The sequence below is a fragment of the Capra hircus genome, chromosome 18, assembly GCF_001704415.2.
Source record: "Capra hircus breed San Clemente chromosome 18, ASM170441v1, whole genome shotgun sequence".
Lineage (NCBI taxonomy): Eukaryota > Metazoa > Chordata > Mammalia > Artiodactyla > Bovidae > Capra > Capra hircus.
The window spans coordinates 35,727,572-35,752,404 of record NC_030825.1 but is presented as its reverse complement, the minus strand read 5'-3'; the positions used below and the strand labels follow the sequence as shown (position 1 = coordinate 35,752,404).

At 44.2% G+C, this 24,833-nt stretch overlaps 1 protein-coding gene across 1 annotated transcript; it reads left to right on the top strand.

The window, feature by feature from the left end:
* DYNC1LI2 (dynein cytoplasmic 1 light intermediate chain 2) lies at window positions 1,312–24,323 on the top strand. The gene is made up of 13 exons (XM_018062090.1): window positions 1,312–1,430; window positions 1,579–1,652; window positions 3,595–3,711; window positions 7,408–7,638; window positions 12,735–12,904; window positions 13,840–13,933; window positions 14,888–15,023; window positions 17,147–17,258; window positions 17,709–17,768; window positions 18,627–18,668; window positions 19,075–19,192; window positions 19,966–20,082; window positions 21,373–24,323. Exons 1-13 carry the CDS (start codon window positions 1,324–1,326, stop codon window positions 21,471–21,473), a joined length of 1,479 nt encoding a protein of 492 aa, XP_017917579.1. The 5' UTR covers window positions 1,312–1,323; the 3' UTR covers window positions 21,474–24,323.

Below are 24,833 nucleotides of genomic sequence, written 5' to 3'. Positions count from 1 at the left end.
AACTCTGTCTTTTGTCCAGTGAAAATTCTGATACTACTTGCCTTATGATTTACAGCACTTTTCTCTGCTTTTCCTAGACTTCCAGAGGTATAATTCTTAATAAGTTTTCACTCCCATTGTCTTGTTTGAACCTTACATTCAGGTTAGCAGATGATATGCCGATTTATTGGATCCTTTAATTTTTGGCAGAGCCAGGATCAGAGTCCTACTCATCTGAAACCCACATATCCTTGCCTTTCTGCTATATCCTACTTCCTTGTGATATTTAGAAATGCCTTGTAAAATGCCTCTGCTTCCACAGAGCCCTCGGGTAGCAGTCACCTAAAAGTGAAACTGGACAGGTGAAATGTATTTTTTCTTTCCTTTTCTTCCCATTACCCTCTTCCTTCCCCTTTCCTCCCCTGCCCCTTCTCCTTTCACATCTATGCCTTTTTCTTTCTTTTCCTGAAGAAAGGAAATTAAAGCCTACTATTTTTGGTGTCAAACCCTGGCTCCCGGAAAAAAAAAAAAAAAAGCCCTGTTATTAACGTAAAAAGTGTGTTATTAACTGCCATAAAAATCACTGCCTTGTGGTCTAAATAGGGTCAAGGAAGGACGAGGTGAAAAGCAGGATATTTGTATTTGGGGAGTCTCGTTTAAGGCCGATCTTTCAACTCGTGGCTCGATTAGGATTAGGCAAAGTTCATGGTATATATAATAGGTTAAAACTAGTGAGTAAGACTGAAGTACCAGGATGCTGTCAGAAGCATTTGAGTCCTTGGTTAGGTTCCTCAAGATTTCTGAGTTTCAGGTTTCTTCACCCTTAGAAAGTTAGACGAGATTTAGTGAGATAACGTGGGACTCTGGCACACGATAAGCGCTCGACAAACGGCGCTATCCTGTATTGTTCTCATTCCAAAGCCTAAGCTTTTCGCTTCAGCGCCTCCGTCCGGTGCCTCAGCCCCCAGACAGCGCAGCCGGAGCGGCCACTGGACGGAAGACCTGGAACAGGGGTGCTGTTGCGCTCTTCGGACGGCAGAGGCCGCCAGCGCGACCTCCGCCCGGGCGGCTCCCGCTAGCACCGCCGCCTCCCGAAGCAGGGCTGCCCAGGCGGCTGCCTGACCACCGCTCACCTCCGACCACCGCCCACCTCCTACCACCGCGGTGGCCTCACGACCCTGCAGGAGCCCGCGGACTTAGCAAGCCCGGCGGAGCGCGGCGAGCGGCGCGGACCGTGCGGGGCGGGCGGCGCGGGTTGCGGCGGGCGCGGGAGGCCCGGCGGGGTCCTCGCGGGTCCTCGGCGGGCCCGGGGGGAGGGCCCTCTTTGTGGCTGCAGTTGGCAAGATGGCGCCGGTGGGGGTGGAGAAGAAGCTGCTACTGGGTCCCAACGGGCCCGCGGTGGCGGCCGCCGGCGACCTGACCAGTGAAGAGGAGGAGGGCCAGAGTCTATGGTGAGACTGCGGGGCGGCCGGGCTAGGGCAGCCGGTCCGGGGAGGGTGCGACCGGGTGGGGCGGACCGTCGGACGGACTGACGGGCAGTCGCGGACCGGTCAGATTCAGGCTGGCCCCGGGGCCGACAGCTCTGCCGTTTTCCCACAGGTCCTCGATCTTGAGCGAGGTGTCCACCCGCGCCAGATCCAAGCTACCGTCTGGCAAGAACATTCTGGTCTTCGGTGAGCGCCGCCGGCGGGGCGTTGTCCGGGGAGCTGGGGTGGGCTAGGCGGGGCGCCCTCTCCCTGGTCCCTGCCTTCCTCTCCTCTGTCGCCTGCCTGCTCTGGAGACCCTGGCTGGATAGCCCTAGTGTGGCCGAGTCACCACGGCCGAGGTCGGGACACTGCCCCTTTTCGAGAGCCCAGGGATGCTGGCAAGTGCTCTCGGCACATTCCTTAGTCGCTTGGCCGCAGTATTAGCTTTGCTTTAAATGTCCCTGAGTTCCTGTGCTCATGGCCTCGAAGTTCACCAAACTGGGCATAAAGAGGGGAGGGACTGGATGAGAAGGTTAGCGGAGGAGGCGGGGGGAACGAGGTGAACTGGGGGTCGTCGGATTGGGAGGAGATGCCACAGGAGCCATTTCTCGATCTTGATGAAGCAGTGTAAGGTGAGAAGAACGCCGCAAAGGGCAGCAGGCTTTGGAGTCCCCACCAGGGACTTTTCCTGCATTGTTTCAGGCTTCTCCGCTGGGTTACCTGGCTTACGTCCCTCAGCATCTCTGTCTAGTGAGAGGCTTTGGCTGGTTTCATTCGTACAGCCAATACCCATTTGTTGAGTGAGTCCTGTACTGCCCAGGTTGGATCTTGGGATTGTACAGACATCCTGCAGACACTACACAAGAATTTCAGTCTAGTGAGACGGGGATAGATGTCCTGGGCACAGGCGGATGATTCTGGAGCATCAGCCATGGCTTGCTGCTGTTTGGAGTTAGGTGTTTTGAAGGATAAGTGTCAACATGCAGGGCCGCAGAGGGTTGTGTTCTCAGGAACACAGGTGAGGAGGATGGAGGAGGTTGGAAGCTAGCACAGCCTCCTTGTGGAAAGTGACTGATGAGATAAGGTGGAGGTACACTGTGGAAGGCTGAAGAGTCACTGCTTTTTTCTGAAGCCACTTGATTCTTAGGGGCTTTTTATTTCACCTATACGGTCTGATTCTCATGGGACTCACTTGGAGGGTGGTTTTCCCACTGTTTTTGAGGGGAATGGATGGTCTTTAGTTGATGACCACTGTAGCAGGTAATGGAAAACGCTTGGAGGTCTTCACAAATTGGGGAATCCAGGGCACCAGATCTCTGTTTAGAAAGGGGACTCTGGCATAGAGCGGCAGGTGGTCTGAAGTCAGGCTGAGTGCTCAGCAGATCCTGATGGGATGTGGAGGGCCTGAGTGAGAGTGGAATTGGGGGCGGAGAGGAGAACTTGGATCTGTGGATTGCCTTTCAGTTTTCTTGGTCCATAATTCTGTATTATTAAATCCAAGGAGTGCCAGCAGTGTTTCTTGGTGGTGGCTCCTTCTGATGTTTAAGGTTTCTTTTGAGGCTGGGGGAGGGGAGTTGTTCATTGGGTAGAGGGGGACGAGAAGAGGCTTGGTAGTTACTAAGGTTGCTCTTTAAGAGTTTTGCTTAGGTCTGTGATTATTTTCATTGGTTTCCTAGCCTTTAGGGTGCTTATGAAAGAAATGTACGAAAACTGAAAGTGAAAAGCAGCCCCATCATTCATGGTTATGAGGCAGGGTTAGAGTTTTTTTCATTAAGGTTGATTATATTTGGAAGATTTGCTTTTCTTGGGGTAGAAGTTTATTTTGTGAGACACTAGCCCCACCTTTTACTTTCACTTTTCCATATGTGTGTCTTATAAATTGTAGATAGGGTCTGTGGACCTGCCTTCTTCCTTTCATTGGGAGGTAAGGATGGCTGCAGTAGATTGTCGTTTGAGATCTTGGAAATTGCCACCTTTCTCACTACCCCCCACCCTGACTACTCTTGCTGCAGGTCCTGCTTTGTTTATGAATGCAGATGAGACCTCTGTAGCAAGCTCCGTATGAAAGTTCCTTGTGTGACTGTGCAGACTCCCCATCCTTGCCTAGAATAAACAGTACACTTTGTCTTCTTACGTGCATCACTTGTAGGTGAAGATGGTTCTGGTAAAACAACCCTCATGACTAAACTTCAAGGAGCTGAGCATGGCAAAAAAGGAAGAGGCCTAGAGTATCTCTACCTCAGCGTCCACGATGAGGACCGAGATGGTGAGTGAAGCACTGATACCCATGCAGGTGTCTGAGTCCTTGGTTACCATTCCTGTAAAATAGCCAGGCATTCTCAATTTTCTGTTTAGTCCTAAGAGAATTAGTCACAGGGGAATAGATGAAGTGTGTGTCTTTGTAGGACTTTACCTACTTCTCTTTATATAGAGGATGGTAGCAAAATGGGGAGTGGGCCTATTAGCTGGGTGGCCCCACTTAAAAGGAGATACTGAGGATAAAGTTTCAGATGCACATAAACATAAGAAACTAAGAAATTTTTAAGTGCCTTGAGCTTTTCTATGAGAGAAATGCTCGGCTGGCTGATCTGGGCACCGTCGTTACTCTGGCTGGTTCTAGTGGAAAATCTGAAATTGGTGTAGTTCAAAATGTAACAGCTTAACAGATATTCACAAGAGAATTTTGGAGTTTTTTTGGTGACAGTATAGAATTGCTGATTTCCTGGGGGATGTTTGTTTAGTGTTTTTTGTTTGTTTTCCCCAAGTGGAGAGAATAGAGACTCAGAGGCAATAATGTTCTCTTTTAATTCACATTTGTAGAATGTCGACAGTAATTGTTTTCTACCTTCTGGGTATTTGGGATGATTAAAAGTGCATGGTAAGCTTTCTTATAAGGATTAGATATCATTTAAAAGTTTTTTCTTATGAGTCCAGTTGGAATAATGGTTTTTGGTTACCACTAGTCAGTATTGCCTCCTTTCTAAACTTTCAGATTTTATGTTAGCTCTTAAATGACTCTAAAATAATTATTAGTTCCTAGGTCTTTTAATTTGTAGGAAAGTTATCTGTGTAGCCTAAGAATGAAATATCTTCTTTAAATTACTTTCTTTAAAATTGCCTTTACCCATTTAAACAGTAAGAATCACCATGTAACAGTGATTTTACAAGGGGACAAATTCCACCACCTCTAGTCCCTCATTTCTTTATTGCTGAAATGAAGAAGCTGATCTCAGGTGGTTCCTTCTATCTTAATTCTTCGAGCTCCAAGAATCATTTAAACAGAGGGGCAAAAACCCTTTAATATTAATGTTATGGTCATCTTAGAACCTCAGGGACTTTATTCCTGCTCCTCCTTCCTTGGCTTCCTTTTCCTTGCTGAACATTCCCTGTGTTCATTGTGAAAGAGAGGTAGAAGGCGCTGAGGACTCTCCTTGTCTGAGGTGAGCAGAGGCTTTCCAGGGCCCGCCTAGGCTCACTGGAGTTTGTGTAGGTAGTAGGGTTGGGACTCATGGGTCCCTGAGTTGGATTAGGGGGCCTTACATGTCTGAGTCTTTTGCTTCCTGTCCTTGATGATTATTGTGGAAATAACCTGGGCATTGTAGCCAGGCAGAACTGGTTTAGAATCCCACTCCTGTAGTCACTAGTTGAAACTGACTTCCCTCTGTTCCTCGGTTTCCTCATTAGTGATATTGGACAATGAAACTAGTTTGTAAGTTGACAAAATGAGAGGTGGCATGTGTTAAGTGTCACTGAGTGCTTGAAACACAGTGGTAAGTCTAGTACCCATTTTTTCCCCCCCCAAAAAAACTTTAATTTTGTATTGGGATATAACTGATTAACAATGTTGTGGTAGTTTCAGGGGAACAGCAAAGGGATCTAGTAACTTTTTGAAAGTATATGAAACATGTATATACTCTGTACATTTCTACAGATGCTTATTTCAAAGGGCATAAACATATCTCATCCCAGCCTCAAAGTAACCATGTTCACTTGCTTTTGAGTTGAAGTATATGTTAATTTTTATTTCAGGTTCCTTAAGGTTGCCTTAAAAACTTCTTGACCTCTGCATTTATGGGATTTTTTTTAGGCCTCCTACTTGCAAGTTCCTCTTTGATGATAGCGTTGTCCTTACCTGTGGTTAATTATACATTTTTCAGCCTCCCTTTTTTTAATTGTGTGTTATGACTGGGTTATAAATATACATTTTGCAGGCAATCACCTAGGTAGAGAATATAGGTTCTGGTTTGTCCTTCATTTGTGGTAGAACTTGACATGTCAAAGGACCTCTGCCTTCAGAGTTTGGGGTATCCATTTAATACCACTTGTGGTGTGTGTGATCTCCATGCACACAGGTGAGTTATATGTAGTGGGCAGTGGGAAGAAAGGAGCTATGTCTTGTGAGGAGCAGGCATTAAAATCTGCAGACTTCAGGTACAAGCAGTATTTTTGAAGGCATTCATAGAATCCAAATCAAAACTGCTATCTGAAATGTGTTAAGAGTTTTGAAAGCATAGATGTAGATACCTTTATTGTACTGTTGAAATAAAGTCATGAATATAAAATTTTTTAAAACCTGTAAATTAATTGATTATACCAGAAAAAGTTAGCTAACTGAAGATAGTTTTTTTTTTTGTTTTTTTTTTTTTAAAAAAGCAAGAGACTTCATTGGGAAGGGGCACCCAGGCAGAGCACAGGAGGGTAAGGGAACCCAGGAGAAATGCACTGACATTTCTCGGATTTCATGGCTTGAATTCTTGGATTTTATGGTGATAGGATTCGTTTCTGGGTTGTCTCTGGCCAGTCACTCTGACTTAGGATCCTTCCTGGTAGCACACGCATTGCTCAGTCAAAATGGTTTCCAACGAGGTTCTGGGCGGTCAATAGGACACCTAGAATCTCCTTTAGACTTTTCCCGAATTTGAAGACAGGTTTTTTAAAGTGTAAGTTGGAATTTATTGGGGAAGAAGTTAATAAAATTATATTTTTGATAGTAGGATGGCTCCTTTGAGGTGCTTATATTTAAAAAAAATTTTCTTAAAAAAGATGTTTAAAATTTATATGTATGTTATTAATTTGGAGAATTCTACAGTTTTATTATCTAGGTATAATTTTAGAATCATGTGCTTCATTAAAGGTCAGCACTTGCACATTTGTGCATATGCGTTTCTAACTTTACTGGGGAAAACCAAACTACCTAAAACGCAGACTAGTTTGATGAGCCCCAGTATATCTACCCCTGCCTTCAGGTTACCAATCCTTGGTCAGTGTTATGTCAGCTATATACTCCAAGTTGGGTTATTTTCAAGCAACTTCAGATGTTATTTCTTTTTATCTGTGACTACTTCCATATGTATATCTAAAAGATTAGGATTTTTGAAAATGTAATGTACCAAAAATAAGTGTAGTTCCTTAATATCATCAGGCATCCCATAATCCATATCTTAGTTATGTAAGTAATGAGTTTATCTCAGCATTTAAATACAAAGGTCTTGTTTCTTTGGCACCCTTTGTGGTATGTGAGCTCACTGTTCAGTGTGACTGACAGAAGAAGAGCTTTTTTAACCACAGGCTCTTGGCCACAGCTTGCCGCCTCACAGATTGCTGATATCTTAGAGTGGATTACTTAGACTATGGCACAGTTGTCCGGGGAACTTTTATAGCTTTTATTCATGTTTTCTGATTCGTACTGAAAGCTCAAATGTCCTTTATCCTTTACTCCTCAGACATTGCAGCAGTCCTATTAGATGTGGGCACAGTATATTATGGTTGTTAAAGAAATTTTATGGTTTGGACAGTTCACAGGGCACCTTGATGAAGAGTTGTTGTGTTTTCTGGTTAGGATTTTTTTGTGTTCTGTGTGGAATTCTGTGGCTGTCATCTTCAAATGTATTCCTGCTGTGACTCTCCTTTTCAGCTGTGCTGATAGTCATCATCAGTAACTTCACTTTGCTTCTTTTCTTAGATCACACACGCTGCAATGTGTGGATTCTGGATGGAGATCTATACCACAAAGGTCTGCTGAAATTTGCAGTTTCTGCTGAATCCTTGCCAGAGACCCTAGTCATCTTTGTTGCAGATATGTCTAGGCCTTGGACTGTGATGGAATCACTACAGAAATGGGCTAGTGTCTTACGTGAGCACATTGATAAAATGAAAATTCCACCAGAAGAAATGAGGGAGCTGGAACGAAAGTGTAAGTAATGTAGGGTTTTCTTAATTGGAAAATTTCCTGGTCTCTTTGGACGATTCCAACCACCTTCCTTTTCACAGGATCAAGAGGCTGCAAAGCTCCTCTTATAGAGTGTTTTATTTGCACCATTTATTTCAGAGTTGCTTTTGTCGATTCAGTAGTCAGAAAGTCTTCAAAGCCAGAATTCCTTTTCTGTCCAGTGGCTGGGACTCCGTGCTTCCCCTGTAGGGGATACAGGTTCCATTCCTGGTTGGGGAAGTAAGATCCCACAAGCCTCGTGGCATGGCTAAAAAAAAAAGTCTTCAAAGCAGTCTTTGTCTCATCTGTCACAGTTGAAGAAAATACATGAATCAGTATTCCTTATTGTCATTGGTTTTCTTTTATAATAAGTGTTCTTGCCTCATCCCCTAAAATGTGATCGGTTCTATAAGTCTTTTTCCTCTTCTGTTTACCCCTTGTCTGCTGAGTTTGTATCTGTGGGTGTGGAGATTTATTATGATTTCTGTAGCAAGTCCATTGCCCTGGATATCATTGAGGTCCTATGGACCCTTTCGTATGCAGGTTTAAAGGAAGCCTCGCAAAAGATAAATCTTTCAGCTCTTACCTTAGTTCATTTTGCCATCCAGCAAATACAATTTTAGTAAGGAATAGGAAGTTCTTTTTTTTTTTTTTTGTCATTAAAATGAAAGGATATTTTAAGACTGAGGACATCCAAGGCCTTTTGAGAACAAACTTTAAAGGAAGTTCGTTTTTGTTTTATTTTTCCTTTTTGTGATTCAGAAGCTTGTTTTTCCTTTTCTTTGCTTCTGTGCAGTTACATCAGCTTCTGTCCACTTGCCAGGGAAATGGGAGGGGCAGGGGCAGGGGCTGGAGCTGTGGCAGCAGCAGCAGCGCTGTCTTGGCTAGGGCAGTCTTGGCTCCGCCTGGCTTATTTCCACAGGATGACATCATTCCCTTTAGTGAATTAATGAGGGCTGCTGGGGCATGGCACACGGGACCTTCATACTTACTGGCAGAGACACATCGGGAATCTCAATGTGCTTTTCAAATCAGATTTCTTGCTGGGTGTCTTCCTGTCATAACTTCAGCTTGCCCCTGGCTCAAATTAGCTAAAACAGATTTAACTGGTGGTTCTTTAGTTTGCCGTGTGCATATGTTTCCTGGGACACCCGCCTGTGTGCTGCAGTGATTGTCATGCAGCTCAGCGCATCTGTCCTCAAACACTGACTTTTTTAGATAAAGCCGATCTTTCCCCTAAAATAGAGACCCTGAAGACAACTTCTGAGAAGAGTTCTGAGGCTGAAGAGCTGTTTTCCTTTCGCTGCACATTTACCATCATACCCAAATTAGTGGCACGGGAGATTTCAGTTTCTGAACCTGTTCTCTTAGAATTACAAACTTTGTAAAGGTTTGTTAAAACAGAAAAAAAAAAAAAAAAGGAAGAGATTGGACCAAGGATATTTTTGCTTCCTAGAGAAGGCAAGTGTCTGCCTGGGGCCACGTCTGTTCTAGGTGTTTGGGGTACATACAGCAGACAGGGTGCCCAATCCTGAGGGCTTGTGTTCCCATGACACACTGAATTTATTTTGTGGTCTTAGTCATTGATGTCTGTGTCACTTAGGATTAGACTGAGCTGCATGTGACACAAGCCCCAAAATAACAGTGGCCTAAACAAGACTGGGCTTTATTTCTCGCTTTTGTAAGTGAGATCCAGTGGTGGTTAGTTAGTTCAGGCCTGGAAAGCGGCTCGAGGAAGACAAATCAAGGACCCTGGCTCCTTTTTGCTTACTGCTTGGTCATCTCTAGGGTGTGGTTCACTTCCTCTTGGCACCTAGAGCTCCAGCCTTCTCATCTGTGTTGCAGGCAGCCGGATGGAGGAAAAGCAAAGGACTGAAGGGCGTGTGCCCATGGTCTTCCTAAGAAGACATTTCCTTAGGAAATGTAGTCGGTGTGGCTGTGTGTTTTAAGCGTCACGGTTCTGTTTGGTTGTAAGGGAGAAGAGGGGACACTGGAGGGCAGCTGGAGATTGTTGAAACCGCATCCATGCCTCATGACTCTGGTTAACCTTCTGAGGGCCTCTCGTTTTCACTACCCTTCCTCTGAGATGTTTGGAATGGTATTCACGTCTTTGTGTTACCCTTTGAAGGAGTGCCTTAGTTAGTGCTGGTTTCAGGTTACATTTTAATAAAGCGGCTGGCCATCTTCTCGCTTGAAGGACTCCCGCTTTCCAGATTAATTGCGCTCTAGGTATTGTATTGAGTAAGCAAAAGGCTGTCGCCCATCCTGCTTTCAGTCTCCAGTCAGCTGAGTTTGGAACGCTGCTCCCTGGCCAGCCGCTCTGTTTCCGGATTAGGGTCCCCAGTGGTCCTGAATCCATGGCAGCTGTTTGGCAGCAGGATTGATGGGGGAGGACAGAGCAGTCCCTGAAGCTGCCAGAAGGTGGTGGTGCTTGTGTGTAGGTTGGTCTTCTCTTTCCAGCTTTGTGTTGGGGGCTTTCCTTGCTTATCAGGTAGAGGAAAACAGTTAGATACTGTCTCTTGAGTCTACTCAGAACTGTGGAACCAACAGATGATAAGTGAGGTAGGAGGGAAAAGAACAGAAGGAGGTGGCAGTAGTAGGGTGGAGCGCTGCTCCTTCCTGTACCAGCTCCATCTGACGCCCCAGGTGGGTGGGTGGCTCCTGCTGTGAACTCCTGGCCATGCCACCTGCTGGAGAGAAACTGTTAATACTATAGTATGTGTGCACTTGGGCTTCCCTGGTGGCTCGGTGGTAAAGAATCTGCATGCCAACGCAGGAGACGCAGGTTCGATCCCTGGGTCAGGAAGATCTCCGGACCGAGGAGCCTGGCAAGCTACAGTCCATGGTGTCGCAAGGAGTCAGCCACCACCTAGTGGCTAAACAACAACAACAAATTTGTGTGCCCTAAGTGAAATGTACATATTATTCAGATTACACAGTCCTCACTTTATTTTTATCATTCCTTTTCGTCACCTCTGTTAGGAATATCTGCTCTGCCTTCCAACTTAGTTTTTTAAATGCTGGATTATTAAACACGTGTGCATTTCCTGTTGTTTTTGGATAGCATTAGTTAGGCCGGTCCTTCAGAGAATAAGGAGCCTAGCCCAGGGTTTCCCATCCGTGTTCATGTCATGGCATGTGTAGAACACGACGCAGTTTATGCAGCATGCTGGGAGTGGAGGTTCAAGGAGCAGACTGCTGGAGCTGCCCACCCCGCCTGCCTTCCCGCAGTCACCTGGCTCACCTGTAACCTGTTCCAGGCTCTGCCGTGCTCACTGTCTTGCGGCCTGTTTGACTGCTGCATGTGACCTTGGGGAGTTACAGATACTATCCAGTTAAGCCATTGTATTTTTCATTGACCTGAAGATCTGTTAAAATGCTTTTAAAGAGAAGATGTAGGAAGACTAAAAAGAGAACATATTCTCAGTTACGTTTATGTATAATTCGAGAAAACGCAAACTAAATCTCACTGCTGTGGCCCAGATTCAATCCCTGGTCAGGGAACTGAGTTCCCGTAAGACACAAGTCAGGTCCCCCTTCCCCCCACAAAAATCAAATTTACATTTTAAATGTGCAGTTTGCTGTGTGTCAGTCTTGGCTCCATAAAGCTAAAATAAAGCAGATTTTTAAAAAATAAGTGGGAACTTTTGATTCCTTCAAGATCCTTCAGCAGTTATCAAAACACCCTTCTCTGTTTTTGTCCAAAATGCAATGCAGTGAAGATCTCTTCAGTCAGTTGTTTATATTCGCAATGACTTTGTATGAATGAGCTTAATTAAAGAGAAGTTGTAGAGATGAAACATTACATCTACACTTTTGGGGTTAATCAGTGGTTTTCAATTTATGTGAAAGACATGTGTTCCCAGATAATTCCAGAAGCTTGGATAATGATAACCTAAACCCTTAGTAAATTAGAACTCATCATTTGAAAATATTTGAAACCTGTTCTGTGAGTGAAGAAGAGAACATGTGCCTTTCTCCAGGTTTGCATTTATCTAGTCCTGTGTGTTTTCTCAGTGAGCGTGTTGTGGATGCGAGCAAAGGTCCTTTAGGTCCTTTACTCGTGTTATTTGTAGAAGAGTAGAGCTGCCCATTTGTTCCTCTGGCTCGAAGTAGCTTTAATCACCATGTCCTTGTTCTCTGGCCTGACATGTGACTTTGAAGCACCAAGAAAAAGGTGCAGGTCTGTAGGCTTTGTCTGAACCAAGACCATAGACTACTCTCAGCTTGAAGGCCCTCCTGTGGGGTTGCATCCTTGGCCAAAGTAGTGACAGTGTGTTCCAGGGAGTGAATGTGGTAACACTGACCCCTCCTTGCGTCAGGCAGGGACAGGTCCATGACGCACATACCTCAGGATCTCTTAAAGGTGAAAGTCCACAAGAGTGAGGACGATGAGGAGATGCAGGTGGTGCTAGGCAAGTGCAGCCCCACTCTTTACCACAGACACACCTCCTCTGTGTAGAAACAGCATGTTTTTGTGTATATCAGGTGGTTTTAACTATTTCTAATGAGAAAGCTGGGGAGTTTTATAAGTTATAACCTATTTCTAGTAGTTGCCTCTGTTGAATTAACACAGTTCAACTATCCTAATATTTTGAAAGTGTAAAACATAAGAAAATCATTGGGAGTTCCCTGGTGGTCTCGTGGCTGGGACTCAGCGCTTTCACTGCTGTGACCTTGGTTCAATCTCTGATTGGGGAACTATGATCCTGCAAGCCTCCCTGTGTGGACTAAAAAAAAAGTGTTTGCTTTTTGTTTTCATAGTAGGAACTGTTGAAGCCTTAGAAGATTTTTAAAAACCTGTTTAATTGTTAAGAGCTGGATACAGTTGAAGATGACCAGGGCACTGTCTTTGCCACTCTGCGGTTACACTGCTCAGACTGAATATGTCAGAACTGAGATTTTTGCATCAGTACCCCTAAGTCCCTAGTACTGCAGTAAAGTCGGATGCAATTAGGAAGTTTGTCACAACTCTTAATGTTTTGTGCTTATTACTCCCTCTTTCAGTCTTCTAAAGCTGGCTTGTGCATTTTTTATTGTGTGAATGCATGTGTAATTTTCTTTTCCTTCTTTACCTGTAGTTGTGAAAGATTTTCAAGACTATGTCGAGCCTGAGGAAGGTTGTCAAGGTTCCCCACAAAGAAGAGGGCCTCTGACCTCAGGTCCTGATGAAGAAAATGTTGCCCTGCCTCTCGGTGACAACGTGCTGACTCATAACCTTGGGATCCCAGTGCTGGTGGTGTGCACAAAGGTGGGACTCATAAGGCTAGCTGCGTTTGGACAGTGAACACTTACCATCTGTAAGAAACTTTGAGAAGCTGCAATTAGGTGTCTTCTTAAGGGGATGTTGGGCTAATTCAGGGTTCATTAAGGTACACTGACTATATCAGTATAGAAAATATCGTCATTTTACCTTGCTGCCAGAAATGTGACATTTACTTATAGCTTGAGTTAATCTCCTCGTGGAGCACGGTCAACTTTGTTGAGGGATGCAGACTTGGAACTGGAAGTAGTTTTCCTGAGGCTGTGTAAACCAGTTCATTTAGCTCAAACGAGTAGTGAAAAAGGAACACAGAAGAGCAGAATTCTTTTGGCCTTTGGTCTCTAAAGTGTGTTGGACTTGTTTTCAGAAAGGAACATAGCAACCCTGGAAAAAGAAGAAAGTGGATTCAGGGTTTGTAAAATAATGAGGTGAGAATAGAAATTAAGGGTAGTCATAGAGACATAAAGTTGTGTCTGTTAGAAATGAAAAGGAAATAGCTGTAAAAACACTTTGGGTTTCAGAAGTTCTGTGATCTTAGTCAGAGCTGGTAGGTTGCCCAAGTATAGCATGAGCTGTTCACATTATACTCTATGAGAATGGAGCCCTGTGGAGTGTGTGGTGCACAGTCATGTCCAGGGGCCTTGTTCCCTGATGTGACCTTGTTTGATTCCTAGAACAACTGTGAGATGATCAGGGCTATTTTATCCCACTTTACAGATGTGGAAGCTGAGGCCCAGGATGAAGGGAAAAACCTCCAGTTGCTTTTCACTCTTGTCTGTTTAGTTAATTAACGCTTGGACTCTAGGCTGTGGCTTCCTTCTATGAAGCTGTGATAGCTTTATTTCTGAAGCAGCCAGCGGTCCCAACTTCAGCAGGCAGAGAGGCAGAAAGGTGACTCCCTTCTCTTTCTGTCTTTCCTGCAGTGTGATGCGGTGAGTGTCCTGGAGAAGGAGCATGATTACAGGGACGAGCACTTTGACTTCATCCAGTCACACCTACGGAGATTCTGTCTTCAGTGTATCCTTGGGCGCTGAGCTGGGGCCCGGGGCATAGGCTTCCCTCTGTGTGTTGATCCGGGCTTGCTCCAGATGGGGCATCTTCAAAGAGATGAAGTGCTTCCTGAACCCAGAACAGTCTCATGCCAGAGTGAAACTGTATACATGTCTTTACTTTTTAAAATTTTACAGTGTTGGTATTTGAGACTTAATAATTTCTGCCTGTTTTTTATTGCTTTCTATTTTTAATGGTGTACATATGATAGGGTTTCATATTAAGAAAGCTGATACGTGATAATTTTATTACAAATTATCTTTACTGTATCTTGGAAATCTTTCTAAACTTCACTTTTTTTGTTGTTTTTAGAAAAGGTTAATTACCCAAATGACAGTGTTTTAGATGCTTCAGGGTTTCCTGTATGTTTATGTTTTGTCCTGTCAGTGAGAGAGATGGTTTGTCAGCAGTCTTTTGAGTCTTATTTCTGTGAAAATCCAGTAACCCCACGTCCTGGGCTGGGGAGGGTAAAGGTGGGTTCCACTGCTTCCTTCGGGCTCTTCAGCTTGTCCAGCTCAGTGGTGAGGGCCAGTAACGTGGTGGTGGCCGTCTCTCTCATGCTTAATGGCACACTTGGTCACATGTGGGCATCTGTCTGGGAAAGAACCTGTGTGCCTTGGCGAGACTGAGGGTTTTCCCGGGCTATAGCCTTAAAACCAGTAACTTGACTGCTTGGGACACAGCCTAATGGGTTAGAAGATGGCAGTTTACATGTTTTTTAAAAAAAAGGCCCATGTGGCCCGTTATCATCGACATGCTCTATGCTTTTGACTTGCTTCCTCTGCTGCTATTCTTAACACTTTCTCTTCATTGTGTATTGATCAAAAATGGAGCAACCTGTGACTAATACTTTGAGGGTTATGCTTGTGTGTTTTTGTCCCCTTCTGCAGTGAATTGGTTTTCCTTAAGCAGATTGATCAGATGGAGCAGCTTTGATATACACATCAGTTAAAGAAGAGAAAAACCTCGACTTGTTGTATAAGTACATTGTTCATAAAACATACGGTTTCCACTTTACCACGCCAGCCTTAGTTGTGGAAAAGGAAGCAGTTTTTATGTGAGTTCTTTATAGGTGATGCGTGTGTGTGTGTGTGTGTAGCAGAGTTTTATTACAGTGAAAAAGGGACAGAAGAAGCTTCTGACATAGACATCAGAGGAGGGCAGAGAGTGATGCTTTTGAACGCTTCTCTTTATGGTACATTTGCTTTTTACATTTTATCCTTCCAAGTGAGGTGTCTCTGTTTCTCTCATACAGCCAGCTTGCTTGGCAAAGTTCTTGGAGTTGGACCTCCGAGGGCATAGATACACCCAATTTTACCTCTCTGCTGCTTTCCAGATTACTTGCCGTTCTGCCTCCTGTCTGAAGGAAGTGGGTGGAGTGAGGTCAGGTGTGCTGCCTCACTTCATTGAAACCAAGTTGTCAAAACATTTTTGCCACTTACTGTCAACTCTGGTAAAATACTGGCTGAGAAAAGGAGTGGCAGCACAGGGTACTGGCGCTTCGGGGATCCTGGACGTTTTCTGTTGCAATGTCTGGTGTACTAACATCTGTTGGCAGGATGACTGCCTGTGCCCTCCCTGGCATCTCATCAGCTTGGGCTTTGGCTGTACTGAATGCCTGTTGTGTTTCTGGCATTTCACACCTGGCAGCCACTGGGGCCGACTGTCCTGGGCAGAGACTTGGAACCTGTGTCATTCCCTCACTGGAGAATGAGAAGCTTGGTGGATGCGTAAATAAATGTTGAAGGTGTGGTCTCTGAGAGGCCTTGTGCGTTTTTAGGCTTAGATGTCCTCTTGACTTAAAAAAGAACGGCAGTTCATCGAGCAAACACTGAGCACCTCCTAGGTGACCGTGTTCTTTGCTGAGGACACAGAAATGAACAAGCTGTGGTCCCTGTGTGTGGCCTGTAAGAGACACAGCTGAGCGGGTAGGTCACTGGTGGCGTAGTAGAGGCAGTGCCACAGGGAGAGCGGAGGAGGTGCTGGGAGGGGAGTGAAGTGTGCGGGCCAGAAGGAATGGAAGGGCGGGAGGGACGGTGTGGGAGAAGACTGAGGGGAGGAAGCCAGAGCTCTCGGGGGCTGAACAGGCTGTCTCCTTGACATTTAGGGAGAGCTTCACTCGGGAGATTCCCAGACAGCAGACTTAGAGACATGGACTGATTTCAGAGAACCGTTGTCCAGAGCAGGCAGGCCGGCAGCAAAGCCACAAGCTCTCCGTGAGTGGTGTGCTTTTGGAGTCAGTCAGTACCCGAGTCACTTAAGATCTCAGGAGGAGGAGACACAGGGAGACTGGTCGTGTTCAGGGCTGGTCTGGAGTGGAGAAGAAGCTCAGAGATTCTGAGGGTGACATGGGTCGTGGCAGTGTCTTTGGCACCTTGGGTCCTGTTGGTTGTTGCTCGCTGAGGAGCTGGTGAAGTCAGCAAAGCCATTCGTGGGGAGCACCCTGACTAAGCACCTCCTTGGTTATAGAGCTGTAGAGCTAGAGTTGAATGGAGAATGGGAAGCCTAGACGAAAGTATGTCATGTAGGGCATTTTACAGTTGCTCCTTACCTTAGGCTGCAGCTTAACTTAATGGAATCTGGGTGCCATCCTGCCCTGCGATGTCCAGCTGGGCAGCACCCATTTAGGATCCTCAAAAACTCCTGTGTTCCTCTGGTTTGAGGCCCAGGGTAGTGCAGGTCCTACCACTCCCCGTTGCTCCAGGGTACATATTCACACATAGTAAAATTAGCTAAGCCTTAAGAAGACCATTGTCAGAAGAGGTTTCAGACGACTCCTGGGTGGGTCTCCATGCCAGATTCCAAGAGAAACAGTCTCACGCTGGGCTCTGTGTTGCTCTGTATTCTCCCCTCTGTCAGAACAGGGCCCCATGGTGTCCTTGTTCTTCTGGGTGGAGTTGTGGAAAAGCTCTGAACACTTCCTGTGGGCCAGTCAGCATGTACAGTCAGAGAGATCTTTTGCTGGCTCCTCAGGCCTTTTCCCTGTGACCTCAGTATGGAACTGGACCTGCAGTGAATATTGGCTTGTCTGCCAGAGGCTACCAGCCAGCCTAGCAACTGCTTATCAAAACTTGGGGGAAAAGGGTATCAGCTGGAGGTCCTCTCTAACCCGGAGTGTGCGGCGTGTTCTCTAATGCAGTCTAAGGAGAAGCAAATAAGTCTCTGTTTCTTTGCCTTTAGACCTGCAGGCTGGGACAATGAAAAGAAGATAGCTATTTTACATGAAAATTTCACAACTGTTAAGCCAGAAGATGCATATGAAGACTTTATTGTGAAACCTCCTGTGAGAAAGGTACCCGAATCAATCATTTTAAGAGTTGTAGGTGTTCTTACACATTGAACCACTTAGGGGGTAAAAAATAGATAATAATCCAAGGCCCTTTAAAAAGTCTTTAGATGAAATCTGGTGTTATGTAAATTGTTCTGGGTGGTGCAGCGTGAGAGGTAGAGTGCCTCCACTGCCTCTGGGTTACTGTTCGTAGATATCCTTTGCTCCTGAGATCACCTGCAGACCCTGAGCGTGGAGGTATTGTTTAGAACCTGCCAGACTTAAAATGCCCACATGCCAAGGCTGGCCTTGAAACAGGGTCTTTGCTAAGCTAGAAAAACCTACCTCTACAAAGACTCCCCAAACCCATGTTGAGACATGAACCCAAGATTCTCCTTTCAGCGTGAATTTTGACAAGTAGTTGGGGTGTTCTTGGCCTGTGACTGCAAATGAATGTGTTGCTTCACTTCACAGCTGGTCCATGACAAAGAGTTGGCAGCAGAGGATGAGCAGGTGTTTCTAATGAAGCAACAGGTAAGAAGAAGAGTGAGGCCGGAGCAGAGGCTTTGTCGTGAGCGGAAGGCCAGCTCCCTGGGGCAAGGTTAGGGGATACCACAAAGAGCTTGCGACGACAAAGGGGTTGTTACCAGTTCTCGTCATTCCCTCTCGTTTGTCGGATCAGTACAAGGTACCTGCCTTGCAGATTCTCCTACAGCGATAGGCTTACTACCTTATTAAGTGCCTGTTCCTCTCTGGGGTGTTTTTTTGGCCATGCTGAGTGGCATGCAGGATCTTAGCGCTCTCACCAGGATTTGAACCTGTGCATCCTGCATTGGGAGCTCAGAGTCTTAACCTCTCGACCACCAGGGAAGTCCTTCAGTGCCTGTTCTGTCTGTAAATGTACATTTTCTGACATAGCGTTTTCCATGTTAACAGTTTACCAAATGCCCTGACCTCACTTCCAGTGTGTTGCGTAGCCCCCACACAGCCCTGTGCATGAAGGAGGTGAGCCAGTACACACACTTCGTAGGTGAAGGGAGTAAAGCCGAGCTGACAGTTGAGAGTGCAGACCCCGCCCCACCTGTCTGTTTCACCAAGACTGTTGTTAGACCCCCTGGTGCAGACAGGTCAGCAGAGGCAATTGATAGTTCCTCTGCCAGCTTTTCCTCCCTTCTGTGCCCTCTTTACTTCTTTAGCTTAAAAACTGGGTCCTGGAAGTACTTTTTTCCCACCATCTATCAAATTGCTCAATTAAAAATGTTTGCATTTATAGTATAGACCCTGTGACTTGGTTGTTAACGGTGCCCTCTAGTGGAATACTCAGAAGTGTTTCTCCAGACCCGTGCACTCTGCAGGCGTGTGTTAATGGGTGGTGTGTCCCTCTCTTTGCAGTCGCTCCTTGCCAAGCAGCCAGCCACGCCCACTAGAGCCTCTGTAAGTACCTTAAATTAAGCTGAGGGTCAAGGGCCAGTGTCATGGGTGGCCAAGCTTTATACCGTTATTTGTGAGAGCTTATATTTGTGTGGGCTTGTATGTTTTCAGAGGGAATGTTGTCCCCCTGAAAGCCCAGGGCCAGAAACATGGTAGAAAATCGAAAATGTCTGATGAAGGAATACAGAGCTCTGGGCATTAGAGTGAACAGGCTTTGTTATCTTGATATTTCTTCTCTCAGGAGAAGTTGGGATCTAAAAAGAAACTGAGCTGAGTACAAACTCCCATTCCTGCCACCTATCTCCCTAAACTATGAAAAATAGCCCACAGAGGAATGTCTTTGTTTGGGGAATATGTATTTTCTGTTATTTTGATGGCTGTGTGTGACTCGACCTGGTTTTGGACTTAGGAATCCCCTGCAAGAGGACCCTCTGGCTCTCCGAGAACCCAGGGCCGGGGAGGGCCAGCCAGCGTGCCCAGTGCCTCCCCAGGCACGTCGGTAAAGAAGCCGGACCCGAATATCAAAAGTATGTACCCTGTCTCCTTGGAGGGTCCTTGGCCTCTTTCCTGCTTTAGGGGCTGAGTCAGTGAGTTTGGTAGGTGGAATCTTAAGGCAGCTGAGCTGTTTTCTTCCCCACAAGGGCTGTTTTCCACTTGCTGTCTCAGAGAGAGGGAGCTCATGGGTTGGCAAAGACCAAGGCCTGTTCCTTCGCTGGAGTTGGTGGCCCTCACTCCTGGCTTTGTAAAGACCTTAATTAGGCCTCTCTGTATTCAGGGAAGAATACAGCATAAGTCATTTTAAAATGTATATTTTGAATCCTTGGTTTTGTTTCTTAATAGGTATATATTTTTACCAATTATGAATTGTCACTTCCTTTGTCAAGCTTAATCCCTTACTGGTTTGGCCCTCATCCCAGTGACTTAATGATTCCCCAAGATACTGGCTTTAGTAAAACAATCAAATTGTATTTAGTTCTTGCATGTTTGATGCCTGTATTCTGAATAAGAGTTTTTCACAGCACCTTTGGAATGTCATGGGCTTATAAAGCTTCTGCCTCATGGACAGGGAGATGATTTGGAGTGCAGGTTCAGGTGAGAAATATAAACAAGTTTCACTTAATTAATTATGCTAACATGTAATCAGCCTTAACAGTAGCAGTATATAAGGCATCATAGTGAAGGAATGTGCTCAGTATCAAAGATCATAACCACAAGTGGATAATTCTAAGCTGAAAAATAGTTTGTTGTTTAATTGAGTCATCCAGTTTGTGTGATGCTTTTTTCCTTAATGTTTCCTTAGATAATGCAGCAAGTGAAGGGGTGTTGGCCAGCTTCTTCAATAGTCTATTGAGTAAAAAAACAGGCTCTCCTGGAAGTCCTGGTGCTGGTGGGGTGCAGAGCACATCCAAGAAGTCAGGTACTGAAGGGCCCCAAAGATTTATGACCCTTGGAATGGAGGGGTGCATGAGGTGCTAGAGAGGAGTGTCTGCTTCCACTGACCTGCAGACCCTGAATGTTCTGAACAGGTGTTTGGTTTATACTGAGCAGTATACTTTACAACAGAATTACCATATTACCATCCATGTTTCTTGGCACATTTGAGGTGGGATTTATGTAAATTTGGTTCTCTGGGTGAATTGAGGTAGATCCTAAACATATGGCCCAGGTGTAGAAGCTCTGTCCATTGGAAGTGTGGTCTAGAGTGTACTGTTGACATTTTATTTACTTTTTAATGTTTATGTTGCTTTATAAGGATTTTATTCACTCTGCTGCCCCCCAGTCTTGTCATCAGCTGCCTGTGAACTCTGCAGGCATTTCTCCTCCATGACGCTCCCTGTTTTGTCACACATACACATCTCTGTGACTGCCCACTCATCTGTTCTTCCAAATGGGCAGGTGGGCCAAGTCTATTACTTGGAGGTCTCTGAAACAAAAGAACCAGTTTCCTCAAAAATTATACATTTTCTCAGGAAGCTTGAGGCCATTTCAGAAGGGTTTTAATTTTCCATTGGCTATAAGGAATATTAATTAACACAGTGTTTTCCTTAATTGGTATTTTCTGATCAAAGCCCTTGGGAAATCACTGTATCCTCAAGTCAGCCTGGGCCTTCAGGGGCTCTTGTGTTCTTGGAGACTCAGGAGTCTGGTCTGGTGGCCCAGGCTATAAGCTGGTATTCCCTGGGAGGAAATAGGGTTCATTTTTAGGCCCCAGTTCGTGTTCCATAATGTGTGCACCAACTTTGTGCAAGGTTGAAATTGTCAGCCTTAGTCTAATATTCTTACTGAAATATGGTGATTCCAGGATTCCATATGAGTCCGTTGTATTAGAAACAAAACATAAACATCTGTCTGAGGCGCAGAGAGTAGTTTGCTACATGCGAGAAACTCAAATACCACCTCTCGAAGATGGTGATGAGAGTGCATAGGGCTCAGAGGGTTTTCAGAAAGGCCTTTGTGTTTGGCACAAAGGCATTCCCAGGCAGGGGGCAGTAATGTAGTCTGGGAGCCCAGAACTGTGGCATTTGGAATAAAGAAGGGCTGAAATACGGTCTGTCTCCATATAGTCAATACAATGAAAAAAGACTTTTCACATTCTTACTGGAATTATCACCAAAAATGATAGCAGAAATCTGTATTATTTTAAATGTTCCTTAAAAAAATTTTTTTTTTCTGGTCTCTCATCAGTGCTGCTTTTTTTCTTTTTAAGGACAAAAGACTGTGTTGACAAATGTTCAGGAAGAACTGGATAGAATGACTCGAAAGCCAGACTCCATGGTAACAAACTCTTCAACAGAAAATGAAGCCTGATCCTCCTTAAAAAGTGCATATGTAAAATGACCAAATAACTATGTATATTGATCTTCTCTAAGACCAGGATTTTTCTGATATGGCACATGCTATCAGTTTTTTGGGGCAGGGGAGATGAACTTAAAAAAAAACTTCAGTGGCTGTCCGAGTGTGAAATGCACCTTTAGGAAGGTTGTGTGTCAGACCCCTCTGTGATGGATAACCCTTGGACTCTCAGGCATGTGGCTCTCCTGTGGGCAGCAAGTGCTGCTGGGCCTCTTGTGGAAGGGAGGATAGATGGAGAGAAAGGGCCCACTTTCTTTTAGGGTGGAGCCAGTGAGACTGGGAAGTCACTGATCAGATGGTGGCTAGTCCAACCAGTTGCATGTTAACAGATTCACTTCTTCATGGGAAGCACATTAAGTAGCAGAAAGTCCAGGGAAGAGAAAAACTGGAAGGAAGAATGAGAAAAGTGTTGGGGAAGCTGAATGTTGCAGGAGGCGGAGGAGGAGATGAGCAATGTTAGTAAATACTGTGTGTTCAGTAGAAGTCAAGTCATTTTTAAAACTTAAAAATCAGAAATGTTTCCAAGCTAAACACTAAGCAAAATAAGAATTGGACTTGTTCTGAATGCATCTTTTCCTTGTGGAAGATGTGTTAGGTGTGGGGATGCCTGAGTCGGGTGGAGCTGATGTGGAGTGGGAAAGATGGCAGCTGCCCAGGGCTCATGTGCGTGGCCCAGGCTGTGTCCTCGTGGGAAGTGTTGGGCTCCACACATGTGCATTGTAGGGCAGTCAGTCACTGTAGGGTGTGTTTAAAGTCAGCAGTTACAACATTAGTTTACCTTGAATTGTGTTTTCTGAATAGCTTCTGCTTTGTCATTTTTTATTTTATTTTATTTTTTTACTACCACAGGCTAGCCTATTAGTAGAGAATGGGTGACCAACCTCTCATTTTATTACCATAATGCAGTGTGCTACAGAAAGTATGAGGAAGGTTTTAATGTAATTGCACTCTGATTAATTGGCTCACACTGTCCCTGCCTTAAGGTCATTGGAAACCTTCATGGAGTTCCAGTGATGCAAAAGGGTTTTGTCCTAGCCCCCTGGTCTGATCAGTGCTATCAGATAAATTAGTCTGAATGTTTTGTATTGAGGATGGAAAGGATGCATTTCTCTTGTTTTATGTCTTTCATAAACTAGCATTTTTTTTCTTATGGAAATAAGTGTTTCAGGTGTTTCCATTTAGGGCAAATTCATGCACATTGTCGTGTCACACCATCATCCTAGAAGTGACTTCTGTGGATTTAAAACAGCACTTTTAATTTTATACATGACACAAAACGTTGAAATGCAAACACTACCATTAATTTAATGTATAGAACCTTTGTTGTCAAACCAAGGGAAAAACCACAGTTCACTTCTGTGGAGTTTACTTTTTTTATATGAATGTTTGTTGTACTGTTTCTGAGCATAACTTCCCTAATATCGTTACTTTTACATACCAGATTTGACTGACCACTAACTGTACTGGGTGTAACTTAATATCCTGTGTTATATAACAAGACTCTAAGACTGTCTTGAATTGCTTTTTTGTAAAGGTCTGAACACTGTTAAGGAGAAAGCTGAGTATTTACTTACCTTTCTGACAAACATAAAAATATGTTTCTTGTGCCAGTTTTATTGTTGAAAATACACTTCCCCTCTTTTTTAATTCAGTTTTTTTTTTTTTTTTTAATGTATTGTGGCTTCCAGTTACCAGATTGTCCAGGTGATGACAGTAAACTGACTTGGAATGATAGTTGTGGTATAATGACCAATAGAGGCCAAACAGCTTTCGGCCACACGAATGATGAGGTCTCTTTATCCCTCTCTAGCATCTGGCAGGGGCGGGCTGAGGGCACAAAATAAGTGACCTCAGAAATAAAACAAAATTCTTTGAAAGGCCACATATCCAGGAGGGATACAGTGTGATTTTAAATTTTAATGCAAGACTTTACTTTTATCACTTAAACTGATACGCACTTTTTGTGTCAATATAAAATGTACTAAAACCGAAGAAATGCCAAGACGCCGGTCTTGTGAAAGAGGATTTCTTGGCAATCACTTTTCGTTTCTCGGGACAAGTGGCTACTCCTAGGATCAGAAGAAGCTGATGTATAGTGTCACGTGCTCAGTGGTTGCCAAAGTCTACCAACTTTGGGGAGCTGCAGGGTTCTTTTTAAGGGGGGTGGGAGGAGGGGGCATATTTTTTGTTATTTTGGGGGTTTTCAAGCATTGGAACCAAAGGCCAAACAATAAACAGCCTTTACTTTTTAAAGTAAAATTCATTTTATTTGCAGAATACACTTGTATGGTAGACTGTTAAAGATAATTTTATGACTATTTATATACATTGTAGTGGCTACATCTGCTGTTTGTCTTCAAAATGGAAAAAATCAAAGAAACAAGCCCAACCTTAAAGATATGGCCATGATAAAGGCCATGAATTGGTCTTTCCTAAAAATGCAACGGGTATGCTGCTAGAATTATTTAATTTTGTTTGCACTTTTTTTTTTGATTGGCATTTTTAAACCAGTATTTAAACTGAAGATGTGTTTTATTAGTTAATTGAAAGTGACTGCTCTGTACATCATGACCTTAACAATGTTGATGCTGTAAGTGAAAGTTCACTGTTGTCTCTATACTAAGTTTATTGGTGTTTTTAACTTAAAAATTAAGACTGCAGATATATTCCCCCACTAGCCTTAGTCCAGGGGTGTGACACTATCTGGATGCAGTATGCAGTCATGTGGAACCTTGCTTTCTAGTGCTGAAAAGAAGATGTCTCTAATTACTGGCTTCAATAAACACGAATCCAGACTGCTTACAATTTTTGGTGACTTTCTTTATGATAAATCATCACGCTGGAGATACATTGAGTTGTCCACTAGTCATATATGGGGTGTCTACCATGTAGCTAAAGATGTATACCTCTCTCACTTGAAAATATCAAATATTCTATTAAAGAATTTTAAAGCCATATTCTGAGGTATGTGGAATTCAGGCTGTGGGTAAAGCACAAAGGTTGTGAGTTGTCCAGCATAGTTTCTTGCCTCTTAGGTAAATTTTTGATTGTCAGAATTGGGCTAAGAAATATTTGCTTAACTTATTTAGAAACCTTGAGGATTCATAGAGAAATTTCAGAGCAATTATACCATAATGTTTCTCACTTACTGAAATGGGCAACAGTAAATTATGTTTAAGAAAATCAGATACTTTATATTAGAGATGAATTGTGTTTCTGATTATTACACTTTTAAGCATGTTGAATTTTCTGTTCTTTTTAAGCTGATTGATTACAGAAATTTTCTCCCCAATTTTTTATTTTGAAAAGATTTTT

Coding starts and splice junctions, on each gene's coding strand:
- DYNC1LI2 (XM_018062090.1), top strand. CDS start 1,324: ATGGCGCCGGTGGGGGTGGAGAAGAAGCTGCTACTGGGTCCCAACGGG. Junction 3,712..7,407: donor CCACGATGAGGACCGAGATG/GTGAGTGAAGCA, acceptor TTCTTTTCTTAG/ATCACACACGCTGCAATGTG. Junction 13,934..14,887: donor ACGGAGATTCTGTCTTCAGT/GTATCCTTGGGC, acceptor CAGATTGATCAG/ATGGAGCAGCTTTGATATAC.